At 40.7% G+C, this 26140-nt stretch overlaps 3 protein-coding genes across 3 annotated transcripts in view; 1 reads left to right on the forward strand and 2 right to left on the reverse strand.

Annotated features, from left to right (window-relative positions):
- tbc1d19 (TBC1 domain family, member 19) overlaps window positions 1-9224 on the reverse strand; it is a 29929-nt gene extending 20705 nt beyond the window's left edge. The window contains exons 1-10 of the mRNA XM_014155511.3: window positions 9021-9224; window positions 8713-8785; window positions 8544-8589; window positions 5756-5831; window positions 5060-5134; window positions 4827-4890; window positions 4011-4057; window positions 3820-3930; window positions 3280-3352; window positions 2781-2819 (exon numbers count right to left, since the gene is read on the reverse strand). Of these exons, the coding sequence (XP_014010986.1) occupies window positions 2781-2819; window positions 3280-3352; window positions 3820-3930; window positions 4011-4057; window positions 4827-4890; window positions 5060-5134; window positions 5756-5831; window positions 8544-8589; window positions 8713-8785; window positions 9021-9119 (703 nt within the window). The 5' untranslated portion in view covers window positions 9120-9224. The remainder of the gene's footprint in view (window positions 1-2780; window positions 2820-3279; window positions 3353-3819; window positions 3931-4010; window positions 4058-4826; window positions 4891-5059; window positions 5135-5755; window positions 5832-8543; window positions 8590-8712; window positions 8786-9020) is intronic.
- Window positions 9225-10119: 895 nt separating this feature from the next.
- On the forward strand, window positions 10120-20586 carry LOC106577486 (cholecystokinin receptor type A). Its single transcript, XM_014155514.3, has 5 exons — window positions 10120-10605; window positions 14464-14715; window positions 17487-17748; window positions 18072-18196; window positions 18477-20586. Exons 1-5 carry the CDS (start codon window positions 10479-10481, stop codon window positions 19082-19084), a joined length of 1374 nt encoding a protein of 457 aa, XP_014010989.1. The 5' UTR covers window positions 10120-10478; the 3' UTR covers window positions 19085-20586.
- Window positions 20443-26140, reverse strand: part of LOC106577485 (suppressor of hairless protein homolog) — a 96591-nt gene continuing 90893 nt past the window's right edge. The window contains exon 11 of the mRNA XM_014155513.3: window positions 20443-25187. Within this exon, the coding sequence (XP_014010988.1) occupies window positions 24857-25187 (331 nt within the window). The 3' untranslated portion in view covers window positions 20443-24856. The remainder of the gene's footprint in view (window positions 25188-26140) is intronic.

The following is a 26140-nucleotide window of genomic DNA, read 5'->3' on the forward strand; positions in this document are numbered from 1 at the left end:
CAGCATACAGGGACAGGGTAGAGTGCAAAAGTGTAAGGGAGACTAGGCCACTTGAGAGGGTGAAGGAGAGGATTAGTTATGGCAGGAGCTACCTTAAGGGGTTTCCCATGGGAGGGGGGTGAGAGGTGTGTGTGGTCTTGTTCTTCTATCCTCGTGGAGACCTGAAATCTTCAAAAGTCCCCAAAGGGTAGTATAACAAGGAAAATTCTATTTAAATCTTGAGTTAAGTTTAGGGTTAAGGTAGGGGTTAGGGAAAGTAAGATTTTGAATGGAAATCCATTTTAGGTCTCCACGAGGATAGAACAACAAGTGTGTGTGTGTGTGTATATGTGTGTGTGTGTGTTAGGGCTGGGCGGTAAACCGTATTTGACTATATACTGGTATTGATGCACGGGCAGTATAACGGTATTTCAATGTTTGGCTTTTTAAATGTGATACACCACTCCATTTTTATAGTTTACTCCGCTACTTGAGTCGTCTCTCTCCCCACCCCCTCTTGTCACTCAAGGAGCGCAGTTGTTGACCGTTCACTCTTGACTTCAATCTTCATGGTCAATGCAGCAGATACAATATGTTGATGACAACGATTACGATATCCACTTTGCTTCTTAATATAAAGCCACAAGCATTCTATAATTACAATATTAGTTTGTGTATCTTACTGTCTGCAAACAGCAAGTTTGTCTTTTCTTACCAAGATGTGGATAAAATAAATTGTGTTAGCCGCTAATGCTAATCGCTAGTTCACTGGCTAGCTAATAAAAAAATGTAATAAATGAAACCTTTATTTAGGCAAGTCAGTTAAGAACAAATATTTATTTTACAATGACGGCCTACCCTCCCCTAACCCTGATAATGCCGAGCCAATTGTGCACTGCCCTATGGGATTCCTGATCATGGCCAGTTGTGATACATTCCAGGATCGAACCAAGGTCTGTAGTGACGCCTCTAGCACTGAGATGCAGTGCCTTAGACCGCTGCGCCACTCGGGAGTCAATAAATAAATGTACTGAGTCAGAACAAATACAGCCTGATAGCAGTGCTGGTGTTGGCCTAAATAAGCAAGTTGTTTGTGCAAGAGTTTCTTCTAAATCAGAGCGGAATATGCAAAGCACTAATAAGTTAGCCTCATAAAGTAAGAGAAAACATTTAATGTAGCCAAAGAGTATAGGGTCCCACTCCCCTGAGAAACACTGACCAAAACTTTGGTTTCTACCCTGTCACAACAACGCCTCCATAGATATTGTGGGGCGGCAGGTAGCCTAGTGGTTAGAGCTTTGGACTAGTAACCGAAAGGTTATTCCCCGAGCTGACAAGGTAAAAATCTGTCGTTCAGCCCCTAAACAGCCCACTGTTCCTAGGCCGTCATTGAAAATAAGAATTTCTTCTTAACTGACTTGCCTAGTAAAATACATATAAAATAAAAATATTCTAATTCTGGCTTTTTCATTCGTTGTCATGTCAAACAACACTGTATTCAAAGTGTCCACTATTACATTCTAACTATAGAATAATATTGTTATTATTATTTTTCCATGATTCTATCTATGCTGAAGAAAAATATAAATGCAGCTTGCAACAATTTCTAATATTTGACTGAGTTACAATTCATATGAGGAAATCAGTCAATTCAAATTAATTAATTAGGCCCTAATCTATGGATTTCACCTGACTGGGAATACAGATACGCATCTGTTGGTCACAGATAGCTTAAAAGAAATGGGCCTCACAACGGGCCTCTGGATCTCGTCACAGTATATCTGTGCATTAGAATTGCCATTGATAAAATGCAATAGTGTTCATTGTCCGTAGCTTATGCCTGCCCATACAATAACCCCACCGTCACCATGGGGCACTCTGTTCACAACGTTGACATCAGCAAATCACTCACCCACATGTCGCCATACACGTGGTCTGCGGTTGTGAGGCTGGTTGGACTTTCTGCCAAATTCTCTAAAACGATGTTGGAGGCAGCTTATGGTAGAGAAATTAACTTTCAATTATCTGGCAACACCTCCGGTGGACATTCCTGCAGTCAGCCTGCCAATTGCAAGCTCCCCCAAAACTTGAGACATCTGTGGCATTGTGTTGTGTGACAAAACTGCACATTTTAGAGTGTCCCCAGTACAAGGTGCACCTGTGTAATGATCATGCTGTATAATCAGCTGCTTGATATGCCACAGCTGTCAGGGGAATGGATTATCTTGGCAAATGAGAAATGCTCACTAACAGGGATGTAAACAAATTTGTGAACAAGAGAAATATGCTTTCTGTGCATATGGAACATTTCTGGGACCTTTTATTTCAGCTCATGTTGCATTTATTTTTATATTTTTGATAAGTGTAAATTGCAAGTCATATGGTAATTTCCCGTATCGTGCAGCCCTACGTGACAGTGTAGAAATTAACTCAAATTCTATCACCTTTTGGTTGAAGTTTGATTGAACGGTATAAAACAATCAGAATGAAGAAAGACCCATTGAAATCACTTAAAATGTACAGTATGTTTTGCCGCCCTACGGTCATGCACAACTCATAAAAACAATTTAGAACTTTTATATTATTCCAAAACATAAAATTTAAAAATATTGTGATATATTTGGGCCATATCACCCAGCCCTAGTGTGTGTGTGCGCATGAGTGCATGCAGTACCAAATGTCCCACTTTAATGTCAGGAAGACATATTCCAGAGAGGACCAACTGGCTACGATACAAAAAGAGAGATACACACTATTAAATAAATAGGATCCCAAATGAACCAGCCATCTATCTATCTTACCTTTCTTCCCGATGCGAATATGCTCGCTTTCAAACAAATCTGCCCGGCGATATGAAAAAGAGGGACAACAAAAATATATCAGTTGTCAGCCTGAAGTGGATCCGTTTCCAGAACGGACTACTGTATCAGTTGGATTTTCAAACAAAAGGCAATGAATACAATGATATTTAAAACCTTCTTAGACACACAGATATTGCTTGAGAGATGCCAGATGGCCGAATGGCATGAGAAACATTTACACAAACTGATAAGATATGAACTGAAATGTTCTTTATTTATCCCGATTTATTTCTATATTTGCTCGGTAAACATGTTTTTCTCTGATGATTTTGAATGATTTACTGTAGACCTAGAAGTTCTTCCAACTTGATATGGAATATGAATTACCGCTAAATTATCCATCATTCTCCATTTCAAAGCTTTGTTTATAGGCCGGAAAGTATGAGTATTTTCATCAGGACACAGAACGCAAGCTCAGTGCATGTTAATTGAGTTTTACCTGGAGGTACGTGTGTATGGTCGTCAATACCCAGCTGCCCCGTGGTCAGGCTCAACTCTGAATAGGCCTCTCTCTGAGGGGACAAAACATACAAATCGAAGTAAACGCCATTGAATCGTCAATAAACACAAATCATCTGGGATTTACTATGAGTAGGTCTTTCAAGTGAGATACTGTAAATGATACTACTCCATGTATTACATGCACTGTATGAATACACACACGCAGACAAACAGTTCCTGTTCTCCTAAAGAGCTGTCAAACTCATTCCATGGAGGGCCAAGTATCTGACAGTTTTTGGGTTTACCTTATTTCATCCATCAAGGGAGGAGCGAAAACCCGCAGACACAATGCCCTCCGTGGAATGAGTTTGACACGTGCCCTAAAGTATAAATGTATAACACAGATGGTTCAGAATGACACACACAGATGGTTCAGATCAAGTGTTTCTCCTACCACCTGTGGAACGACACACAGACACAGACAGACACGCACGCACACCACAGACAAACACAGACACACACACAGTATTCCCCCTACCATCTGAGGTATGTCTCTGTCATGGAGGGGCACCTGGATGAGGCCCCAGTGACTCTTTGCGCTGGCCTCCTCACTGCTGTCATGGTTTGGGTTCCGTAGGCTGATCAGCACCTGGGAATTATGGGAAATGGAGTAACTTGGAATATTAAGTCGCCGATCAGAACATATTGATTGAGATGAAGTCAATTTACCTCCAGAAAGTCTTTGGGAGCATAGACAGGCCTGAAACGACTTAGATCTATACAAAAGGACAAAGACAGAGGAGCATTCAAGGTTTTGTTGCTAATAAAAATATTGTAGTTATAACATAGATATAACAATGTAATTACAACATAGCACAGATGCTGGGTGGATAGTTGCATCATCAAGCTAACTTTGGTGACCATTGAATGGGTCATTAAAGTTAACCTGATGATGCAACCATCCATAGTATGTGTTGGCAAAATAAACATTAATTTTGGTCATCTCCAATGGAGAAAAATGGTATAACGTCTTCGCTGGAAAGAGAATTCCCAGCAAAGTCAGGCAGTTAGAAGTTTTCATCTTCAGTCTAAGTCAAGTGCATGGTCAGTCAATAAAGAGAGCATGTTAAGGTTGGAAGAGGAGTTCCACTCGCTATCGGAGCGAGGCAAGGCCCAGGGGTCTGGTTATCCTCTGGATTCACATGGCCTGCTGTTTATGCCAAGGCCCGGCACACACTCGTAAATGTTACCATACCGCCTTCTCAGATAGCATTGTTAGACAGAGTACTGTGCACAAGCAGAGTTAACTTAAGGTAATGCACCTACGGAAGAGGTATATAAGTATAAATCCACACACACACACACACACACACACACACACACACACACACACACACACACACACACACACACACACACACACACACACACACACACAGCCTTAATTACAATGGCATGGGTTACATCCTCCTGCAATGTTAAAATAACCCCAGTTAATCCACACTTATAAACGGTATCATCAACATGGAGTTTGAAGGTAAAGACCTGGTTCGTCTGTCCCCATCTCGTTCCACTTGTTGGTCAACTCCTTCTGTTCCACAGCTGGCCTCTACAAAACAGAAAATTAAGAATGGTCAATATAGTAGTTTGTCAATAGACTGAAGACATTAACACAAATATATACTGACACACAGGGCCCTCTGTGAATATTCTTGAAGACCTCATCTTAGGTTGAGTACCCTTTTACATGCTGTCATAAACTACTTTACACGGTTTACCTTACGAGCCAAGGGTACACCCAGCTCTGTGCACATGCTGTTCAGGCTTTTGAGGATACGCTTCTCCCAGTTTACCTGTAGGGGAAGACACACACAAGCATAGACGCGCACACACACACACACACACACACTCACACACACACACACACACACACACGCACACTTAACTTAACGACATTACAAAGACAACGCTGAGCAGAGTTTTTCCTGGAGCTTAGGTGGTGGGCGTGGCAGGGGGCGTGGTCAGAGGAGTGGTGGGCCCATCAGAATTTTTGAGAACATTTTATAGGTCCCCATCTTGGCGATGTAGATATATTTGTGCATTTCAAAGCCAATTTCCTGCAAATTTACAAATGTTTCCATGGAGCTGAGAGAATTCTTTGGAATATTAAAGCTAATTTCCTGCAATTCTACACATTTTGCCATGCAGCTGAGAGAACATTTTTGCAGTTTTAAGGCAAATTTCCTGCAATTTTATGCACTTTTACACTGTTAGGCGGCCCACCCAAGAATTTTTATGGATTTTAATTTTAAAATCCCTTCACTAAAACATATCTGCTTAACTAAAGCATATCTTCTACAGTAAGTCACCAGACAAATCTGAGAGACAGAACCACAAAAGAGATGATGAAATGAGGAGTGATGAAGAAAGGAAGAGAAGGAGAAATGGATGGAGAGAGGAAGCAACAGACCCACCTGGGCCTTGCGCATGTACGCCAGAGGCTCCTTGGCGTGCTCTGGGGGAGCAGCAGGGTGGCTGGGGAGCGGCTGACTAGAGAGAGAAAGAGTGAGTAGGAGAGTGATAGAAAGGGCGAAAGAGAGAGAGAGAGAGAGAGAGAGAGAGAGAGAGAGAGAGAGAGAGAGAGAGAGATAGAGAGAGGGGAAAAGAGAGAAAGTGAAAACGAATAAGACTAATTTCTTCAAATAAATGCATGACAACCAACCCGTAAAGGCAGTAGGATCCTCTACTATAAGCAATATATTGAAGATTTTATTTTTTATTTATGCAATAAAACTGGGGGGAAAAGAACAATCGACCAAGACCAACTGAAGGTTCTCTCTCCAGTTGAAGGAGAAGGTCTGGGTTCCTCCACCAGATCCACCTCCTGCCTCCTGACTTTGTCCACTTATCATTCAGCCTAAACAAATGACTCTGGCCGTCTGGAGAACAAAAACAGGATCGAGCCCATTTCAGACGGCCCTTGTGTTATACAGTGGCTTGCGAAAGTATTCACCCCCCTTGGCATTTTTAAATTTTGTTGCCTTACAACCTGGAATTAAAATAGATTTTGGGGGGATTGTATCACTTGATTTACACAACATGCCTACCACTTTGAAAATGCAAAATATTTTTTATTGTGAAACAAACAAGAAACAAGACAATAAAACTGAAAACTTCAGCGTGCATAACTATTCACCCCCCCAAAGTCAATACTTTGTAGAGCCACCTTTTGCAGCAATTACAGCTGCAAGTCTCTTAGGGTATGTCTCTATAAGCTTGGTACATCTAGCCACTGGGATTTTTGCCCATTCTTCAAGGCAAAACTGCTCCAGCTCCTTCAAGTCGGATGGGTTCTGCTGGTGAACAGCAATCTTTAAGTCATACCACAGATTCTCAATTGGATTGAGGTCTGGGCTTTGACTAGGCCATTCCAAGACATTTAAATGTTTCCCCTTAAATCACTCAAGTGTTGCTTTAGAAGTATGCTTAGGGTCATTATCCTGCTGGAAGGTGAACCTCTGTCACAGTCTCAAATCTCTGGAAGACAAACAGGTTTCCCTCAAGAATTGCCCTGTATTTAGCACCATCCATCATTCCTTCAATTCTGACCAGTTTCCCAGTCCCTGCCGATGAAAAAAATGGGGTTCGGGGTGATGAGAGGTGTTGGGTTTGCACCAGACAGAGCGTTTTCCTTGATGGCCAAAAAGCTGAATTTAAGTCTCACCTGACCAGAGTACCTTCTTCCATATGTTTGGATAGTCTCCCACATGCCTTTTGGCAAACATGTTCACTTATTTTAATCTTTAAGAAATTGCTTTTTTGTGGCCACTCTTCTATAAAGCCCAGCTCTGTGGCGTGTACGGCTTAAAGTGGTCCAATGGACAGATACTCCAAACTCTGCTGTGGAGCTTTGCAGCTCCTTCAAGGTTATCTTTGGTCTCTTTGTTGCCTCTGATTAATGCCCTCCTTGCCTGGTCTGTGAGTTTTGGTGGGCGGCCCTCTCTTGGCAGGTTTGTTGTGGTGCCATATTCTTTCCATTTTTTAATAATGGATTTAAATGGTGCTCTGTGTGATGTTTTGGATATTTTTTTAACCCAACCCTGATCTGTACTTCTCCACAACTTTGTCCCTGATCTGTTTGGAGAGCCCCTTGGTCTTCATGGTGCCACTTGCTTAGTGGTGCTGCAGACTCTGGGGCCTTTCAGAACAGGTGTATATATACTGAGATCATGTGACAGATCATGTGACACTTAAATAAAGTCCACCTGGGTGCAATCTAACTAATTATGTGACTTCTGAAGGTTATTGGTTGCACCAGATCTTATTTAGGGGCTTCATAGCAAAGGGGGTGAATACATATGCACGCACAAGTTTTCTGTTTATTTTTTGAAACATGTTATTTTTTTCATTTCACTTCACCAATTTGGACTATTTTGTGTAAGTCCATTACATGAAATCCAAATAAAAATCCATTTAAATTATAGGTTGTAATGCAACAAAATAGGAAAAAAACACCATTGGGATGAATACTTTTGCAAGGCACTGTAAAACACTCATCTTTATCTAAACACGTCACCTAAACGGGGACATACACGGGTGATTCATGTTCAAGAGAGGAAGGCATAATTCAACTCTTTATGTTGTAGTGCGAAACTGGGCGTCCTCAAGTTCAGGCAGTTGTTTCATGAGTTTGTTTTCATCTCACGGCAGTAAGACACCATGGTACTCTTAAGTGACTTAAGGTGACTCGGGCTACATTTGGTCAAACTGAATAACAACTCACGATTTGATCATACAGAGAAGCTGAAAAAGTGTTGTCTGTTTAAAAATAAATGTTAGCAATGTAAGGAACATGCATCTGTCTGTCCATATCAGATACAAATACAGGAGGTCTAGACAGACAAACAAAACAGAAGAATAAAAGCATGAGACCTCCTGGCATTGGATGATGGTTTGCGCGTTGGTGCCAGTTTTGGGATCTGGTCTGGAGTGTGGTTCTTGGCCAAGACTAAAGCCCAAAATCACTTTTAATGGAGTCTGTTTTAAACGAGCATTGGCTGAACATTTCAGGTGATTCACTCTCATAAATGTTATATAAACAGTTAGAACCACACTTCAGTAAGGGAACATACCATTAACCCTCCCTCTCTCTCTGCCTGGTCTCTCTCAATCTCTCTCTCTGTCTATCTGTGTGCCCATGTACATGTTATACATTTGATATGCTTATACATAACACATTTTGTTTATTGGAAAAACACTTACACGTGCAACTCTCTGTATACTGCATTCTGTAGCTTTCTCTCCCAACCTGCAACACAAAATAAAGGTATTCATTTGCAACATGACATGCATGATATTCAATGTATGTCCAGTCCATGGCAGCTAGCTAGCTATTAACCACAAAAGTATTTGTTTTGCATCACGCGCTTACCTGATGCTTTGAGAAAATTACGAACGTCCTCTTTTAGAGATTCTAATTGTATCTCGGGTCTATGCAAACACTCCTAAATAGAATAGGAAAATAGTTAAGCATATTCTCTATGTAGCTAGATATTTTGGCATGTCAAGCAGTTAGTTACTGGTTGTAAAATCAATAGTATAGCTAGATAAGGCAAATATTTGTATAGCTTTGGCAGCTGTAAAGTCTCACAGCAGCAGACAGGGAGGACAACATTCGTTGTTGCACACGCCTTTCGGTCAATGCTTTCGGTTCTGCAGAGCAGCTAGCTAGCTACTCACTTTGGCCTGTCTCTCTATTTGAGAGTGTAAATGAGTTGCTTTCAGTCGCTGGACAATTTGCGCAATTGTCAGTGATAACTCCGTTCCCTCATCCATCATTTTCAATGCTCGTTTTGGTTTATCTACACTACAATAAGGCAATTAGACTTTTAGATTCCATTTGGTATCCGGTGTTGCAGCCTTTGGCCTCTGCAGTGGTTACTTAGCAACTACGGACTATGGATGTAGAGGAAACAAAAAATACGCAAGATTAGTTCCTAGCCCAGCCATTGCTTCTGAATATAAATATTATAAAATGCCTAGATTGTTTATTTTGTTGCTTTATAGTTATGTATTGCATTACCAGTGTGTTGATTGTGAATAGCATGCAAGCTCTCTCTCTCTTGATGAAAAATCCCTAATATAGGCTGTTCTTTGCATAAACAAAGATATTGTTTGGATTCAAATTGTCTAGATTATCTATGTATTTGTAGTGCTGTATCCAACAACAGCTTATCATCAATCGCATTACATAGTCTATACAAGTCAGAAAGGTAGAGTCATTTGAGTAAGCCAGGCCTGTAATAAGAATGACTTTGCTATGACTCTGTCACCCGCATTCAAAGATAAGAAAACAGTTTAAAAGTTTGTTGGTGCCTATATAGGCTACCATGGCTGAGGGTTTAGTTTGGGAGGGGCATTTTTGGAATATGATAGGCCTATGTTTGGAGTAGGCAAAAGCACAAACAGATCTGGGACCAGGCTAGCATCTTAGGCCTATCTAGTCAAAGTGATACAATTACTGAGAGCAGAAGATAGGTTTTTAACCAAAACATGCATGTGGAGTTATGTCATGTTGTGATGGAGCTGGATCACCATCATCAGGTGAGCCTCTGTCCAGTATCATCATGACAGCCTATTATCTCTCACATGTGAGCAATCAATCACATCTCACGGATTTGTTTTGTTCATAACAAATCTAAAACTAATTTACTTTTGGTGAAAACATTGACGTGGTATTCTTGAAATATGTCACTTAAATAGTCTACTTATACAACAGACTAAAACAAAATCACTGTAAGCCTACAAAAATCATTTTACATTGTTGCGGCTGCTGTTTCACTTGCATGACCATGGGCTCAAGAGGCGGGCTCTCTTAGACCGGAGTTCTCTATCCACCCATCCATACTGTTATATTTCTCATATCCAACATTGAAGTGCTGGGGCACAACAAAATGTGCATGCAGCAGACGCTTGAAGTCAATAATTTTTTCTCACTCACGTCAATTTCGTTGAAAGCTGGATAATATTTTTTTACCAAACAAATGGGGTCATGCAAACTTCTGGAGAATATGAACATGACATTTGGGAAGTGATTTGCAGACATAATATCAAGTTTGTACGGAATGGGTTCTTTTGCATAACCTCATCTCAGTTTATGCATCAGACAAAATAACATAGAAAAATAGAAAAGCTAAAATGGAGACATTTACATTGCATGACATGCTCAAAAATTCCACTAATCTTTATAAGATATTATGTGACTTTGGAATCAAGAATGTCTCGGAGTGCGACGATGAAAGCCAGACGCGGCCGGAACCGAAAGGTAACCAATCCAAATGATAATCATACTTTTGGGGAAATTAAATTGATAAAAAGTAATTGTCTAATTGTAGATATATTTTAAATCAAAATAAATATGTTTTTAGTGGAGATATTGACGCAAAGTGTTGTTAAAAATGTAGCCTGTTTTATTTTTAAGTCATAAAACTGTTTTATTTTAAATTCATAACACTCCCCCGTCTGTTACACAAACCTGCGAAAATGAATTTTGTCCCAAGTCATCCATATTTCAAAATGTTAGTAATGTTTTTTTTTATTATTATGCGCAACTGCGCATTGAGAGCGACCCTTTGGACACCCCAAACGATGCATTTACGCGCGGTTGAAGTAGCATGCGTTCTTTCGGCTGCTCTGCTTGGATGGAGTGAATATCATTATTTCATTTTTGACATTAATTAACACATGATTACAACTTAGTATCAGGTCAACATGTAGTTGTCTGATAGGCTACAGTAGGTCTTAATGTTACATTGACTGAACTTATCTCTGAATTCTCATTGAAATTAGGCGGAGCTGATAGGCTATACCATGAATCCAATATTTTGCTAATTCAAGCCCCACATTTTCACACACTCTTCCCCTAAGTAATGCAGCCAACCAGAACTTACTCCAACTGAATTACAGATTAATTGCCTTTAGCCTACTAATGGTAGTCCTAAAATAACCCAGGATGAGTAAGGAACAAGCATTTATATTTAAAGTTTTTCTCAATTACGTAAACGCTATTTTGGGATCTGTGTTGAAACGTAGCCTATCTATATATAGGCCTGTAGAACAGCAATGACCAAATGCTAATAGCCTACATTTACAGAACTTCTGATAATCTTATTGCCTTTGTACCTGACTTGCATATCTTAGACCACCTTCTGCAGAACGTGAAATACAAATGTCATCAGTGAATTAAAAAAAAACTCACTGTTAAGCCTGTGTTTAGTTCACAGAATATTAACACATTGTTTTCATCAGAAGAGAATGTGTTCAATTGTGTTCACTGTTTCCAGCAATCAGTAAATGTTACTGCACAAAATTCTTAAAATCACCCTATCAGTATCATACCATGTACAATATAGGGAAAGATCTAGGCAGTGGGACTGTCTAATCATTTTATTTCACAATATTGCAGATATGCAGAGAAGGAAGTTGGGTTACTTCTAAGAAACTTTGGTATACTCCGAAGTCACCATCTCCGACACTGTGAACTTCCATTGTAGAGCTTTGCTTTAGTGTGGATTGAGGCCTATGTATTCATATCAGTTGTGTTTTTCCTCCATTGTATTCACCTTGCCTTATTTCTACTGTGTATTGTGTTTCTGTGTGCCAATGAAAAGTCAACAAAACTATGAGCAAACGAGCCCCTGTATTGAATACGTGCAATTGTGATTGGACCGATTAATGAATCATGCACACAATGTGCTTATTTTTTATGTAATTTCTTTTATCAGTAATATTTGATTTGATGTGTATGAAATTGTTTGGTGAAATGTGCATAAAAGGAGAGTAATTGCCCATAACTCTGCACCTTTGGATAGTTGTACTTCCAATTTTGATCATCATGATTTATTGACAGCAAAGAAAACGTATTGATCTACTGGGATTTTTGAAAGACAGACTAACTTTCTGTTTTGTCTGCTTGGACTCAAGAGATAAGTATGATTGCATTAATCTATTTGCAGGCACTTGTGTTCTTTTGATGAATGTATTTGCAATTTTGACAGTATACTATAGTTTTGATGATTGCATTTATGTTTTGAGAAGGCATTTACTTTGTTGCAAAAGGCCAGAGTTCTGTGTCTTGTGGACTCTGTTTTGAAAATCAGCAACATTGTTCCAAAAAATGCTTGTACATGATTGAGAATTTTTTTTACAGTTGAAGTCGGAAGTTTACACACACTTAGGTTGGAGTCATTAAAACTCGTTTTTCAACCACTCCACATTTTTGTTGTTAAAACAAACTATAGTTTTGGCAAGTCATTTAGGACATCTACTTTGTGCATGACACAAGTAATTTTTCCAACAATTGTTTACAGACAGATTATTTCACTTAATCACAATTCCAGTGGGTCAGAAGTTTACATACACTAAATTGACTGTCTTCAAACAGCTTGGAAAATTCCAGAAAATGATGTCATGGCTTTAGAAGCTTCTGATAGGCTAATTGACATCACTTGAGTCAAATTGGAGGTGTACCTGTGGATGTATTTCAAGGCCCACCTCAGTGTCTCTTTGCTTGACATTGTGGGAAAATCAAAAGAAATCAGCCAAGACCACAGAAAGAAAAATTGTAGACCTCCACAAGTCTGGTTCATCCTTGGGAGCATTTTTCAAAACACCTGAAGGTACCACGTTCATCTTTACAAACAATAGTACGCAAGTATAAACACCATGGCACCACGCAGCCATCATACCGCTCAGGAAGGAGACACGTTCTGTCTCCTAGAGATAGAGATGAACGTACTTTGGTGTGAAAAGTGCAAATCAATCCCAGAACAACAGCAAAGGACCTTGTGAAGATGCAGGAGGAAACAGGTACAAACTTATCTATATCCACAGTAAAACGAGTCCTATATCAACATAACCTGAAAGGCTGCTCAGCAAGGAAGAAGCCACTGCTCCAAAACCACCATAAAAAAAGCCAGACTACGGTTTGCAACTGCACATGGGGACAAAGATTGTACTTTTTGGAGAAATGTCCTCTGGTCTGATGAAACAAAAATAGAACTGTTTGGCCATAATGACCATCATTATGTTTGGAGGAAAAAGGGGGAGGCCTGCAAGCCGAAGAACACCATCCCAACCATGAAGCACGGGGGTGGCAGCATCATGTTGTGGGGGTGCTTTGCTGCGAGAGGGACTGGTGCACTTCACAAAATAGATGGCATCATGAGGGAGGAAAATTATATGGATATATTGAAGCAACATCTCAAGACATCAGTCAGGAAGTTAAAGCTTGGTCGCAAATGGGTCTTCCAAATGGACAATGACCCCAAGCATGCTTCCAAAGTTGTGGCAAAATGGCTTAAGGACAACAAAGTCAAGGCATTGGAGTGGCCCTCACAAAGCCCTGACCTCAATCCTATAGAAAATTTGTGGGCAGAATGAAAAATCATGTGCAAGCAAGGAGGCCTACAAACCTGACTCAGTTACACCAGCTTTGTCAGGAGGAATGGGCCAAAATTCACCCAACTTATTGTGGGAAGCTTGTAGAAGGCTACCCAAAATGTTTGACCCAAGTTAAACAATTTAAAGGCAATGCTACCAAATACTAATTGAGTGTATGTGAACTTCTGACCCACTGGGAATGTGATGAAAGAAATAAAAGCTGAAATAAATCATAATCTCTACTATTATTCTGATATTTCACATTCTTAAAGTGGTGATCCTAACTGACCTAAGACAGGGAATTTTTACTAGGATTAAATGTCAGGAATTGTGAAAAACTGTGTTTAAATGTATTTGGCTAAGGTGTATGTAAACTTCTGACTTCAACTGTATATAAGAATATTTTACAATCGAATTAGGATACACTTAAATTAATTTCACCCTCTATACACAACAAGGGCCATGTCATTGAAAACAGATAGACCTAACGAATTGATTATTTGAAGGTAATGATAATATGGATAATGATGGTGATGATGATCGTAATAATACTGATGATGATGTTTATGATAATAATTGTCTGATCATATTGATGAAGTTGATAAAGAAGATGTTGATAATAACGATAACATTGACGATGACAATGAAAACAATGATGAAGCTGATGATCATGCTGATGATGACTATGATGATAATGACAATTATAACAATGATGCTGACCGTCTTTCTCTCCACTCTATAGATTTGAACCAGACAGTGCGTATCTTCCTCTACTGCCTCATCTTCCTGGTCAGCGTGCTGGGTAACAGCCTGATCATCGCCGTGCTGGTGAAGAACCGCCACATGCGCACAGTCACCAACCTGTTCCTGCTCTCCCTGGCCGCCAGCGACCTGATGCTCTGCCTCTTCTGCATGCCCTTCACCCTCATCCCCAACCTCATGAAGGACTTTGTGTTCGGCTCGGGCATCTGCAAGGTGGCCATGTACTTCATGGGTGAGTCCAGTGGATGTACTGTACACAGGTCCTGACCTGGGCCCGTATTCACAAAGCGTCTCAAAGTAGGAGTGCTGACCTAGGAACAGTTTTACCTTTTAGATCATAATGAATAAGATTCTATGGATAGATCCTAGATTAACACTCCTACTCTGAGATGCTTTGTGGATATGGACCCAGGTCTCCATGACCATGTAGTGGCTTTGTCTGTTAGGGATTTCTGTGTTATTGCAATAGGATGTGTTTACATACTCTTGTCATCTTCTGTGCTGCAGAGTTAATCTTGGTCTTATCTTGTTATTGTCTACTACACTGCTGTCACTCATTTCAAGGGGTCAAGTAAGGGGAGTGAGTACAGTAGGTTCTGTCCACATAGCCACATAGGAAGATTCCTTTCAGCTTCAGCCATTCACTCACCGATCTACCATGAACACATTGGAGTGGGCTGTAGGCTAATAATGGAAAATCAACAAAGAAGCAGATGCCAGAATCCATTGAGCCAATACCACCTCCATTTAGGCTCTGACCTGGTGCCTGGTGTGAAGAGACACCAAATAAAGTAATTTGATGGCTATAGCCGTGGCTGCCTTGTCGCCTTCCCGCCGCCCGGGCTGTAAACGTACTGGCCCCGTCTCCTGATTTAAGGAGCCATTTATTCTGAGCAGAAAGGTCCAGGCCACAAGGCAATAAGAGGAAGAAAAATAACATGGTAGAAGAGTGATGTTTGTTTTTGACAAGTGTCTCAATAACTTTAGACTCTCAGGCATAGAAATATCAATAAAGCTATATAGTTGAGGATCCATTCTCTAGAGGCATTTCAAGTCAAGGCTGTACCTTTCTCATGGTTCATAACTTGTTAAAAACATTCCATTGAACTTTTTTATGTCTGGATGTTGTATGGATATATAGGTCGCAGATACAGAATAGCGCTACGCATAGCTGTATTTCAAGTGCTCTTGTAGTTCCAATCTTTTTCAACAATATTTCCTGCCTGGATATTGTATGGATAAATCCTAGGTATATGCATTTGTATCAGCTGGATTTCTTTTTTATTATTGCCTTCGGGAACATTTTCTACCTGTGGTATTTGTTAGTAGTTAGATAGTTCACAGCCTGCCTCTGTCTTGATCTGTTTGTTCCTGGATTCGTGTGCGGTGAGATCACGGAATAACTCATCTGTCACACAGTGTAACGTGAAATACACTGGTACGTCCACGGTAATGTGCATTTATTTAGATGTGCCGTTGTTACTATTACTCTGTAAGTTTGTTAACTTCCACTGGTTAATCCTTAAGAGTTTATTGATCCACCAATCAATCTAAGTAACAATTTTAAAAAATCCCCATGAAAATCCATAAATGTAAGATTTTTTTTGCATGGGCTGTGTCTCAAACCAACAAATCCGCTTGTCGGCCTTCCACGTCTGCGGTGGAAGGTGGCCGAGCTACACCGGTATTTGTCTGACCATTAGACATCCCGAAAATCGATTTTCTCATGAAAACGTCTGTATCCAATGCGTTTCTATGGGCTATAGTAGTAAAGGCCAAATTCAATATTTTATCAAATATTTGTTTTATATATATTCTTTTTACCTAAAGGGGTCCTAAAATTCTAAATCAAATTACTAAATTATCCATGGCATGACCATCTTAAAACAATTTCATATGTTAGCCTAGTGCTCTGTCTTTACACGCTCGTAAAGTAATTCACAATTCATTCAGGATTATCCATAATTTAGGCAGCATCCACATTAATGTAGAAATGTTTAGAAACATATTCTAATCTTATTTACAATAAAAGTGACTCCAAAATGGCACAGTACATTGTTTACCATTCATTTCTATTGGGCACAAAATAATCTGAAACACAACCAAAACGAAGAGCTAATGCATCGAACAAATTTCAAATTTGTAGTCACAATGGGACCAAATACTTCACTTTTTACTACACATAAGTGAATTTGTCCCAATACCTTTCCTCCCCTAAAATAGGGAGGACTATGTACAAAAAGTGCTGTCATTTCTAAATGGTTAATCCGATATGGATGAAAATACCCTAAAATTAAAGCTGGCAGTTTGCACTTAACCTCATAGTCATTGTTTGATTTAAAATCCAAACTTTTGGAGTATAGAGACAAAAGAAGAAAAAAAGCTTGCTCGTCCCAATAATTATGGAGGATACTGTATATACCCTGATACTTGAAGAATATAATTTATAAATTCCTCATTAGCTTAGTTCAACTGTCGGATTCCAACATAACCCAAAATATAAGCTTGTTTTATTCCATTGTTTGTAAACAATGTAATTGTAAACAAATAATGTATGGCCTTAAAACACAGTTAACATTTTTATGTCGCTATCATGGATGGTCATCCATAACTCTGTCTATGAATTTGAGATTGGTGACATTTCTCCAGCCCTATTCCTCAGCGGTTTACCGAAACAGCGGCAGGGTGACTGCTTTGCTGTTGTTTGAACTACAGATTATCCCTTGAATTGTGACCTTAACCTGGTCTGGCAAGCCTCCAAATCACAATAACATTAGGCTACATTGAGATTCTACATATCTACGACACTGTTACATATTTCTATATTAATAACTAACATTTTACATACATATTTACTACACTGTACACTAAAATATTTAGCCGTACAAAATCATTGCAGAACAACATGCTAATGTAGGCTACATGCTTGTTTGTTATCGATCTATTAATCAGAATCTATACTCATGTGGTATCAAGGACCGTTATTCGTTGTCATCCCTCCAGGTATCTCGGTGAGTGTCTCTACCTTCAATCTGGTGGCCATTTCTCTGGAGCGCTACAGTGCAATCTGCAACCCCTTGACCTCCCGTACCTGGCAAACCAAGTCCCATGCCGCCAAGGTCATCTCTGCCACCTGGGTGGTGAGCTTCCTGCTCATGCTGCCCTACCCCATCTCCAGCACTCTGGTGCCCTTCACCCGGGTCAACAACAGCACGGGCAACATGTGCCGCCTGGTCTGGCCCAGTGATGTCATCCAGCAGTCCTGGTGAGAGAGATACTTTAGAGATGAGATACTTTTTTCGTCACGAGTGCCATCACAAAGAGAGGTTTCAGCTGTTAGGTGATTTTCACTGTAAATCATGGAGAAGTCTGCTCAAAAGATTAAATTAAATTCATGTCTATTACTTTTTGGGGGTTAAAGTCAGTGATTTGTTGATCTGTTAGACATATACTTAGCAATGATGAGGTAGGTCATTGTTGAGATCAGAAAGCTGTTCACTGTAAGGTCAAATCACTTTGATACACTGAATGCGAACTTCCCTGCCTTTGACCAATCTGGTGACCCCATGGACCTGTTGTTCCTCCCAGGTATGTGTCTCTGCTGCTGCTCCTCTTCCTGGTCCCTGGGATCGTGATGATGACAGCCTACGGGCTCATCTCCCTTGAGCTCTACAGGGGCATTAAGTTTGAGATGACCAAGAAGTCCAGCAGAGGTACATTTACCTCAACTGACCTCTTGAAAATGTGCAGCTCTGGCCATCATGTTATCTACATTTTGTGGCAACCTTATGGGCAATTATTTACAATTGGCTAATCTTTGGTAAATCCAATTTGTACAGAGATATTAAACATAGACATGAATAATGTCCATCACAGAGATGATTTCCTTATCGTTATTATATCCACCTTTATCATTTGTAATTGTTATTTAGGGAAATACCATTTTCGTTCATGTTCATTTGTATTCATATCTGCTGTTATGATCCATCACAGACAGACAGTGCAGCACGGGCAGCATCAAACCCGGCGACAACGACGGCTGCTACCTCCAGCCCGCCAAGAGGAAGGGCGAGCTTGCCCACCTCCAGAGCCCTCTGTCGACCCACAGCCCTAACGTGACCATCAAAATCAGAGACAGCATGGGCAGCGCTAAGTCCACGCTGAGCCGTGTGTGCAGCAACAGCTCCACCTGTAACCTGATGGCTAAGAAGCGCGTGATCCGCATGCTCCTGGTCATCGTCTGTCTTTTCTTCCTCTGCTGGACACCTGTGTTTGCCGTTAATGCCTGGAGGGCCTTCGACCGCCGCTCTGCCGACAAGCTCCTCTCGGGGGCGCCGATATCCTTCATCCATCTGTTGTCGTACACCTCGGCTTGTGTCAACCCAATTATATACTGCTTCATGAATAACCGTTTCCGCCAAGGGATTCTGTCCACCTTCACCTGCTGTAGCTGCCCCAAGGGCGGTGGGGTCGGGAGGGGGGCTGGGAGTAGGATGGGGACGGGGAGAGGGGGAGGAAGAGGAGGGATGAGGAGCGGAGAGGAGAACGGGCACACGCCATCGAGTGGTCAAAGCAGAATGCCCCTTGGATGTACTTCATAGCCTCTTGTGTGTGTTCTGCTCCTCTCTGCATAAAATTCTCTTTGGATACATTCTTGTCGGGGACTTGAAAGCTTCAAACCACAGCCCAATGATGACACCACGTTCCCCAAGACATTTAGAACATCCCATACCTCTGTGACCTCTTTTTACAGGCAGTGAGACAAATGTAAATACTTACTGACTTAATCTTTGCCATTCCAGGCAGTTGCGCATTATTTTGTGTCCTAGCCTTGTAGCATAGTGTCACACTCGAAAACAAGCAATTAGCGTACAAAACAGTCGTGTTTTCTCGTTCTTGACCCAGTCAGCGTGTGTTTTCATCGTTGTACCACATGTAGTACTGTGGGTGACATGACTCGTTGCCTTATCGAGGTGTGGGACTGTGCACCTGTCTGTCCTGCTACTTCAAAGAGATGTTTCCCGGCACAACCTGTCAATCACACCACACCTGGTCTCTGTTGACTTGGGTTGTAAAATATACTGCAGCGCAAATATAACAAACTGTTGTTTTTATCTTGTTGTTTCTTGTAGCATTAGGTCAATTTTAATTGTATAGTTTTATCATTGCTATCTAACTTGCATTGGAATACATAACCCGAAAAAGGAAATAGAATATTAAAAGTATAGTAGTGTTAATTTCTCCGAATGTATTTTTACAAACGGTCAAGGAATGTGTACTGTATGGACGCAGACCTCTGCTCCACTACCTGCTGGTGTCTGGCGGGGCCCTTTCAAATCCCTGAGTAAGAAGGTGCAGAAGTTTGCCGATGGATTGCATTTGCTTACATTGGAAGGGCCAGTGGTTCTTGGAGAAGAAGCTCATGAGAAGCATAAACAAACACTCACCTCTGAACTGGTTCAGAGGCACAGGTTGTACGAACAAATGCAGAGTGGTGTTACTTCACAGACTGACTATTTGCTTTGCTTAAAGGGGCAATCTGCAGTTGCTACATCCAATTTTAAACATTTAAATTAATGATATACCCATTGATTCTTTAAGAATATAACTTTTAGATGCCTCATTAGTTTAGTTCAACTCTCGTACGCCATCAGAACCTAAAATATATACTTTTTTGCTCCTTTGTTTGTAAACAATGCAACGGTAAAAAATAAAAAAACACTATGGCCTCAAAGCATGGTTCAAACTATAATACCATGGACGGTCAGTCCTTGTATCCATCCATGGCTCTGTCCATGAGTTTGAGAGTGGTTACATTTCTCAATCCCCATCCCTGAGATGTCTGCTTTGTTACTGTTCAAACTGCCCGTTTAAGTCAGCCCTTTATGAGGATATTACCATGGTTTTTTTTTGCATACTTGAGGTCCTCCAACATAAAATACATATAGTTAACGACACATTTAATTTCACACATAATTCTGTCACTTTTTATTTCTTGATTTTTTTTTATGCCAATATTGCAAGTAATTTTTTTTATGACATATGGATTTGAGCATGAACTGCAGTATGTACAAAAAAAAATAAAAAATTCCCCTTGTTTTCACGTTATTGCTAAAATGTTACAAACTGCACAGGTTTCTACTATAAGCAACCCTTTAAGCACTGAGTATACTACCACACTGACGGACTGACACTCTGCTTAACATTACACTGAGAGAGAGAGAGAGAGAGAGAGAGAGAGGAGAGAGTAAGACGGAGACAGAGTGTGTGTGAAAGGACGTGTGAGGGGAAAAAGAAAGGAAGGGTAAGAAATCGGACTGCAGCAAAGCCAAGCGTACAGAGCTAAGAGTGTAAAGGGATGAGAGGGAAAGTCAAAATGTACGTACACAGACAGAGGAGAGACAGAAAGAAAGAGAGAAGCATAAAGCACTTCATAGTGCAGCCAGCCAATAGTCTTGGGGAGTATGTAAGGCTGAGTGCAACAGAGAAAAGGCTCCTCCAACACACCTTTTCATTTATTTAAAGCTGCCTCTCGCTCTGTCCTGTTTCGTTTAGCAGTGCATGAGAAATCTACGTTATAAAAAGACATTTGGCATATTAGAGGATACATACATACATACATACATACATACATACATACATACATTGTTCAGAGCTCATTACAACAACAAAAAAACAACAGCTGCTTTTGGAAGAACAAAACAAACAATATGACTGACAGAAAAATTAAAACCGGTATGTATACAGTATTTTCAAAAAGCATCACACAAGTTGGAGAATATTTTGTATTTTGCTGGGTGAGCTTTTGTTACAATGTTACTAAAGTTTGCTCAGATAATAAAAAGCCATGTAACAACATTCCACCCCTGTAGTGGGGAGAGCTGCCTTCCCCTTGTTGAGTGAAACCTGAGGAAGGGGAGCACTGATGCTCTTCTTGACCATATGGTTGCTCTCTGGACCCACCCTCTCCTCCTGCTCCAATCCTCCATGCCTCCACTGTTCTATAGAGTACATGTAAACAGTTCAACCAGTGTCATGTTCATTAGGGCACACCGTCGCAAAACGTTTTGCAACGTTTTATTCCATTTCCTGCCTACTGAACATGACCCAGCAAAGATAATCAAAGAGATATGAGAACACACACTACCCTTCCACTGTTTAAGAGATGCAGCGCAATGCCACTCCTTCCAAACTCACTCTGGCATCAGTGATAAATGTAAGGAGCAGGCAGGGTGGAGCCCAGAGAGACAACAGAAAGTGTAAAAACAGAAATATAACAACACAAGCAGAATGACATAGGCGACTGACTGAAGGACGCCTTAGGCATTAGAGGCATTCCCAAACTCACTTTGATATCTAAGATATAGCTCACCTCTACCAGCTGAAACGGGCATAATGAAAACACTGCGCAAACCCAAACATATTTGGTGACCACCTTATTGACATATCACAATAGAGTAAAGGGTTAAGAAAGGCCAGTAGCATTTCTCTTTGTTGTGTAAAAAAAGTCCATAATAAGGTGATTAGTGACAAAGCTCATGTTAGTTTGATGCTACAAACTATTCAATTTAGGTTGATACACCCATGCTTTAATTAATAAAAAAAGTAAAACTGTTGCTGGACCGACCTTTTGTAAATCAACAACCCAGGCCAAACTAGGCAGCATGGGCAATAATGCACTTATTTCTTTGACATAAAATAAGACAAGGGGGGAAACTTTATACCAATAATTTAAAATAATATCAATATTACACTGTTTACATTAACATCAATGGCTGGAAAAATAGAGGAGGGGGGGGAATCTAAATGGGGAGGGGGAAAAAAGCATCCCATAAGTTTGCATTTTTGGGGGGAAATAGAGCACTTTTTTTGTTCCCTATTATTAAAGGGATATGACTGTTAAATGGGTACATGAATGACATAGGCCAGAAATACTTCTTAATTAATAAGCAGACATTCAAGTTAAAGCATCATAGTTCTTCCCGGAAGTGTATACAGTTCCACTGTAATACTATGATCAAAGTATTGCCTTTTTTATTTTTGTTGATCCACATATTATTTCCTACAATGAGAGAGAAACAATCACTTGTTTTATATTTGGATCAAGTCGGAAGACGGCACGGGACCCAAACAAAGTCCATCTTTACAAGAGCATTGATTGTTTGGAACATGAACGGTGTACACATCCACGCAGGTATGCACGCACCCACCCAACCACCCACCGACGCTTTGAAATGGAGCGAGTCTCACTCACTGATCCATTGTTAGAATACAGAGGAGCCAAACACACACTCTCCCACACACTCACTCACAACCCCCTCACCACACACACACACGCTGGTGAACTAGTGGTCAGGCAGACAAACCCCAAGAGACACGACGACATGACCTGTACAATATTGCTGTACGTTTTTCCAAATACACATATTCAATAACACATAGACACATCTAGAAGGCCTTATTACTTCTAACAGGAGACTTGATCACCATAAATACAGCCGGTGAGTGTGGCTACTTTCAGAAAGCGAGTTTTACAATGTACATGTAATTGTTGTGTAAGGTCAAAAACCACAGGACGTTAGTTAAAAGGCTTTTAGGAGGCCAAACAGAGGAGCTCAAAGCACTCACAAGACAATGTATCCATGCCAAAATGGAGAAAGCAGGGCACTGTGATAATAAAGTACATATTTTATGTAAGTGTTGTACTTGTACACTGAACAGAGTTAATATTATTCTTTAAAAGGCCCACAAATCTTCCAGAAGTCTGACAATGTGGTTTTGGAGCAGTGGCGCCATGGATTGCATTATGGGTAATGTAGTCCAATGAAACAACTTAACGAGTGGTGTTAAGACAGACTGTTTTTTGCAACACACAGGTTCTTGCAAGTTACGTTAATGGAAAGGGCAGGTCGTTGGAAGGGTAACGGTTCTCTTTGACATTTAAGTTAGCGGTAAGGCCACATCAAATTGGAAGTGTCTGGTCTTTTCTGTTTTCTCAAAACAATGGAAGTTTTAAATACCACGAGGACTATACACAGGAAGACACCAAGGCCTGGTGAGACAGTATACGGACTGACAGATTTCAAGACGTCGTCAGATACTTCTGTGGCGACCAATACATCGGCATGATCTCAACATGGGATATATGACACGATTTCTTCTGACTGTGTGCACAGTAATAATATACAGTTCTAAGGCTACCTTTTCAATTTGATGACTAGAATCATAAAATGTATGTGGAAATGACAAACTATTTTGTAACTGGTAGTGGAAGTCTAGTTTTTTAAGTTTTAAATAAATGGAAGAATTCTGCAGACTTCGCTATGGCTCCTTGTGTGATGTACAGATGTAATTTCAAACGGAAACGTAGCTAGAAGCACACAGAGAGTATTGCAGACAAGGCAGAGGCATTGCTTAAAGCTTTTCTTTTTAAAGACTTCATAAAAACCAATGAGAATCCAAAATTAGGCCTGCTGAGGTTACTTCCTAACACAAACCGAACCTTCGGTTAGGTAAACAAAACAAAAAGTAATCCCCAGACTTTAGTCATTTTTTTTTAAGAGCAAAGTATCAAAAATTGAACGTTCCGTCCAAAAGACCGAGGGGAATAAGCAGGCGTTTGACGGAGATAAGGAGTAAGGGTAGCTATAATACACAAGCCAGGTCGGGATTTGGCCCCCCCAAAAAAAGGCCAAAGCTAGGAGGGTGAGAATAGAAACTATTTGGTAACAAAAGTGTACTATATATTTCATACAAAAAAGGTATGGAGAAAATGTACCTTTACTAAAGCTTATACAAGATCCTTGGTCCATAAAAACTATGTTATCATCATCACGTTTTTATATGTGTCCCTCTATACCCACTCCTCGCTCTCCCTCCAACAACGATACATCTCGCCCCCTTTACAGAAACATACACAAACTAATGCAACATATAAAAACAAAGGAGGAAAAAAATTATCAGAGGGAGAGGAAAAAAAGCACAAAAACTATCCTTTTATGTTAACATTTTATACATGTGGCGGATGCATCGCTGTTGTGGTATCGATTTTTTCACGGCCGTCTAAGGCGCTGGTGCTCTGAGCCAATAGGAACTTATTCCACAGCTCCAACACCAGAGACAAGATGGTAGCGGCGAGTCCCACACAGTTTCGCTTATTTTCGTTGGTTGACAACTTTTGACATCGTTCTTTCCTTCGAATTCCTCCTCTTCCTCCCTTTTGTCTGACCAATTTCCTATTTCAGCTTCTTTTTTTTGTATTCAAAATCAATATGCAGCACTTTTAGAGAGTCAGTTTACTTTGTAGTCTTTTCTTACCATGTGGTACGTTTTGCTCTCAAGGCATATTGTGTGTATAAGTGTATGTGTGTGTGTTAGGACACCACAGTGGCGGCCGTGGAAGAGGACGTGACTCCTGCGTTGGAGCCGTTGGGGCCGTAGGTGTTGTTAGCGTCGCTGTTGTTAGCGATGTTGCTGCTAGCCGTGAGCAGGCGGTCGCTGCCCGCCCGCAGGATGGCTCCGGCAGCGTTGCAGTGCGGCCGCGGCCCGGGCTCCGGCGTGTAGGTGAAGGTGAGTGTGGTGGAGTAGATGATCCCGTCGTTTCGCACCAGCGTGACGGGTACCTGCACCGGCTGCCGCACCCAGCGCCAGCCCTCGCGGAAGGCAGAGATGTCGGGCACCACGCACAGCATGCTCTCCGCACACCTGCAGGCAGAGGTAGAGAGAGAAAGAGTCAGAGAGGGTTTCAGCTCTCTAGATTTAATTATATTTGGGTTGACTCCCTCACTCTGTGATGACCTCAGTGTAGACCAAAGGCAAAAAAAAAGATAGGTAATGCAATGACCCCATGTCAGTTGACAATTAACATGTCGGTTGAGTATTATCTTTCATGGTCCTTCAGGAAGGATTATATCAAAACGATTTAAGTATACCAATGGTTAACATGCTTCCATCAAGCACTATGGGAGGCCCATATATTCCCTCATACCTTACACAGTGTCTGTGCTGTGCCTCAGATCTTGTACAAAAACAGCCCTGTAAAACCTCCCATGATACACACATCTCACACAAATGGGTCAAATGGGGACCGTGGCGTTCTCAGTGTACATTGGGACCACTTACACACCATCCTGCAGCCGACAACCACCTCAACATTTCACTCACAGCATCTCCCAGTAGCGTATTACAACCAGGATGAATGGCACACTGATACTCATACAGAACCCCTATTGTTTATCACATGGTAACCATAGAGCTCTTTCATCTGTTCTAAAGACTCTTCCTTCATGGGAGCAGCCATACACTGGGTCGCCAATTCATCTATAAAATTCTACATGAAAAGGAAAAAGTACCTTCGGGGTACTTTGAAACTGCCCATATTTGAGCCTAAATTAAATTCTGTTTTGTTCAGTTAGTACAAATTGGCTCAGAACATTGCTTTGACTTGGATCAAAGCACACCAATGTAAGATGGCATTATTATGTAAACTGGCCAATTACTTTCTAAGCTGTCCCCTGGTTTGTCGAAGTGGTAGTCTTTTAGAGTTTATAATGGCTAATTAGGTCAGACTGAATTGGGACATCCTCGTTCCCTTTTCAGAAACATATATCTCATGGATAAAGCTCATTAAACATTTGTAACAGTTTCAGTTCAAACCA

This window comes from Salmo salar, chromosome 18 (genome assembly GCF_965601325.2).
Source record: "Salmo salar chromosome 18, fSalSal1, whole genome shotgun sequence".
Taxonomy (NCBI): Eukaryota; Metazoa; Chordata; class Actinopteri; order Salmoniformes; family Salmonidae; genus Salmo; species Salmo salar.

Coding starts and splice junctions, on each gene's coding strand:
- LOC106577486 (XM_014155514.3), top strand. CDS start 10,479: ATGGAGACATTTACATTGCATGACATGCTCAAAAATTCCACTAATCTT. Junction 14,716..17,486: donor GGTGGCCATGTACTTCATGG/GTGAGTCCAGTG, acceptor TCATCCCTCCAG/GTATCTCGGTGAGTGTCTCT. Junction 17,749..18,071: donor GATGTCATCCAGCAGTCCTG/GTGAGAGAGATA, acceptor TGTTCCTCCCAG/GTATGTGTCTCTGCTGCTGC.